The 2,226-nt window shown below is 37.0% G+C and overlaps 1 protein-coding gene across 4 annotated transcripts; it reads right to left on the bottom strand.

Moving 5' to 3' along the window:
- Positions 1-701: 701 nt before the first annotated feature.
- LOC118756886 (mucin-17-like) lies at positions 702-1,951 on the bottom strand. 4 transcript variants are annotated; one of them, XM_036491621.1, is made up of 4 exons: positions 1,748-1,951; positions 1,566-1,678; positions 1,488-1,492; positions 702-1,239 (listed from the first exon to the last, which is right to left on the bottom strand). In XM_036491621.1, the coding sequence occupies exons 2-4, from the start codon at positions 1,616-1,618 to the stop codon at positions 833-835; spliced, it is 465 nt and encodes a 154-aa protein (XP_036347514.1). In that variant the 5' UTR covers positions 1,619-1,678; positions 1,748-1,951; the 3' UTR covers positions 702-832. The 4 variants fall into 4 exon arrangements, 2 of the variants coding, with proteins under 2 accessions (XP_036347514.1, XP_036347515.1); XM_036491622.1 differs by lacking the exon at positions 1,748-1,951 and having other exon boundaries at positions 1,582-1,673; XR_004995169.1 differs by lacking the exons at positions 702-1,239; positions 1,748-1,951 and having other exon boundaries at positions 1,249-1,492; positions 1,562-1,673.
- Between the last annotated feature and the right edge of the window lie 275 nt (positions 1,952-2,226).

The raw sequence follows: 2,226 nt of genomic DNA, 5'->3' as shown, positions 1-2,226 counted from the left end.
TAAATAAGAAATAAATAGAATCAAAAGAAGGATAGAATCGAGGTCCATTATTGTTAAATATATTTATGTATGCATGTACATATGTACATATGTAAAACTGTAGTTTCGATTTAAAAAAAAAAAAAAAAAATCGGATAAAGTTTTTCTTTCGCCATTCATACACCTCTAATTTTAGTATTTATTAAAAAAAAAAAAAAACTCAATGAAATTCAAAAACTCTATCTTGCATTTAGTTTTACTCAATACCAATTTGAGCTGTCGCTGTGTATTAGGTTTATATTATCTATCATTGCAAAGAATCTAGTTAAATTTATGTCTAATTCGCACTTATTGTTGAAGTGTCAAGACCTAATCACACACTTAAGTTGCAGTTGCATAATGCTCTATTCATAAATATGTTTGTAAATGCACCCATACATTCATACATACATACATATGTATATAAAACAATATATTTAATATGTAATTGAAATTTTCACATCAATTTGCGCTATCTTCAAACCCATGGTTTCAATTGTACGCATATCGTCAGGGTTTTCCCCACAACTTGGTTTTGCTGCAGTGAAGCGACAGAACAAGTGACGAGAAAAGATATATGCGGACACTTATATGTATATGTATCTATGCGCATACGTATCTATGCGCATGGTATGTATCTATGCACATGCGTAGCTATGTATGCACATACGTATCTATGCACATACATGCATGTGTGCTTAGGTATGTATATTAGCATTTTAGTTGAAAGTACGTTTTGCTCGTCGCTCTCTTCAGCGCTCCACTGCAATCCTGTCCTTAATTTTATTCAGATACCTCAAACGCACTCACCCCATCACTTATTCGTTGCCGCCTTCTTCGTTGTTGTTGCTGTTGAAGTATTTCCTGCTGTTGTTCTTGTACCTACAGCTGCAGCAGCAGTTATTGATGTGTTCGCAAGCAAACTATAAGCTCCGCCAACTGCAGACTGTGTAACTTGTCCCGACGAAGGGGATGTGCCAGAGTTGGTCGTACTGGTAAAATGCGCAGGTGTAAATGGTGGTGGCACTGTATTCGGTGGAATACTTAGTTGAAATCCACTGTGGTATATAAGATAGTAGGTGGCTTGGGTGGGAGTGCTAGATGGTGAAGTCACAACGGTTGAACCAGTGTCTGCTGCGGTTGCTGAAAAATTAGTGTTGGACGTTGATGCTACGATCACCTTGGAATCGTTCTGCAAATTGCTTCCAGCAACAGACCCGCTTTTATTTGTTGAATTCGTCTGCCACATACCGCCCGAAGTGCACAACAAAAATTTTAATAATTAATTTGCAAGGAATTCGTACAATAAAGCGGTGGAAAGATTGCGGGAGGCACCGATCTGGTGTTTTACGCTGGCAGCAATAGCAAAGCACTTCCATATCTACTAGCTAAGCAGACACTGCATAAGGGATGATCAATCGCCAAAGCCTGCGCGAAATGTAAATTCATGTTGAAACCACGGAAACCGCAGAATCTGTGAATAAAACAAACAGAAGATAATATTGTAGGATGAAAAAAAAAAATTAAAATTTTAATTACATACATACATACAGAACCACTTACACTTCGGGCATCTTCTCTTTATCCGTTTACAGGGCATTAATCCGTGCTGTGTGCTCAAGGCAAAGGGTTGCAAATCGATGCAGGCAAGCGTCTGAAACTTAAACTAAGTATATTAAATCAAACTCTATACTACAAATTACTATTATAACAAATTCCACTATACGAACCGTTTCTCCTCGTGATAGGTTATTTCTTGAATGACATTTCAGCCATTCAGGATATTGCCATTCATGAATTAGCAATGGCGCCATCTGTTGTATTCGAGACCAAATGCTTACGTTAAGCTTGCGTCATTGGGGATTTTTACTCAATCCGTCGAACTACGACAAGATGAAGCAAAAGGAAAAAAGTAATTTTCTGGCTGACGTTGGTAATTTCGACGCCATGTTATTTTCTTTTAAAAGTAAACAAAGAATATGAAGACGAGGCATAATTTTCTCAATTGCTATCACAAAGTATGGCTTTTATGCAAATTATAAATACTGCTCTACTCGACGGTCATCAACGCACAAATGGTTGCTTCTCGACCGGTCTGTTCTAATTGGTTCATGCCTCGCAATCTCTAGAAAAATTGTACTTTCATAAATTATCTTACCATTGTGTTAGATGATTTTTGATTGGAATACCAGTTTAAAAAATGATTGC

This window comes from Rhagoletis pomonella, unplaced genomic scaffold (genome assembly GCF_013731165.1).
Source record: "Rhagoletis pomonella isolate Grant_MI unplaced genomic scaffold, Rhpom_1.0 Rhpom_scaffold_12732, whole genome shotgun sequence".
NCBI lineage: Eukaryota > Metazoa > Arthropoda > Insecta > Diptera > Tephritidae > Rhagoletis > Rhagoletis pomonella.
Note: the sequence above shows the minus strand (reverse complement) of the source record. Positions and strands in the feature narration are given on the sequence as shown.

Excerpts from the sequence above, each read along its gene's own strand:
- LOC118756886 (XM_036491621.1), bottom strand. The coding sequence starts at position 1,618 with ATGCCCTGTAAACGGATAAAGAGAAGATGCCCGAAGTGTAAGTGGTTC.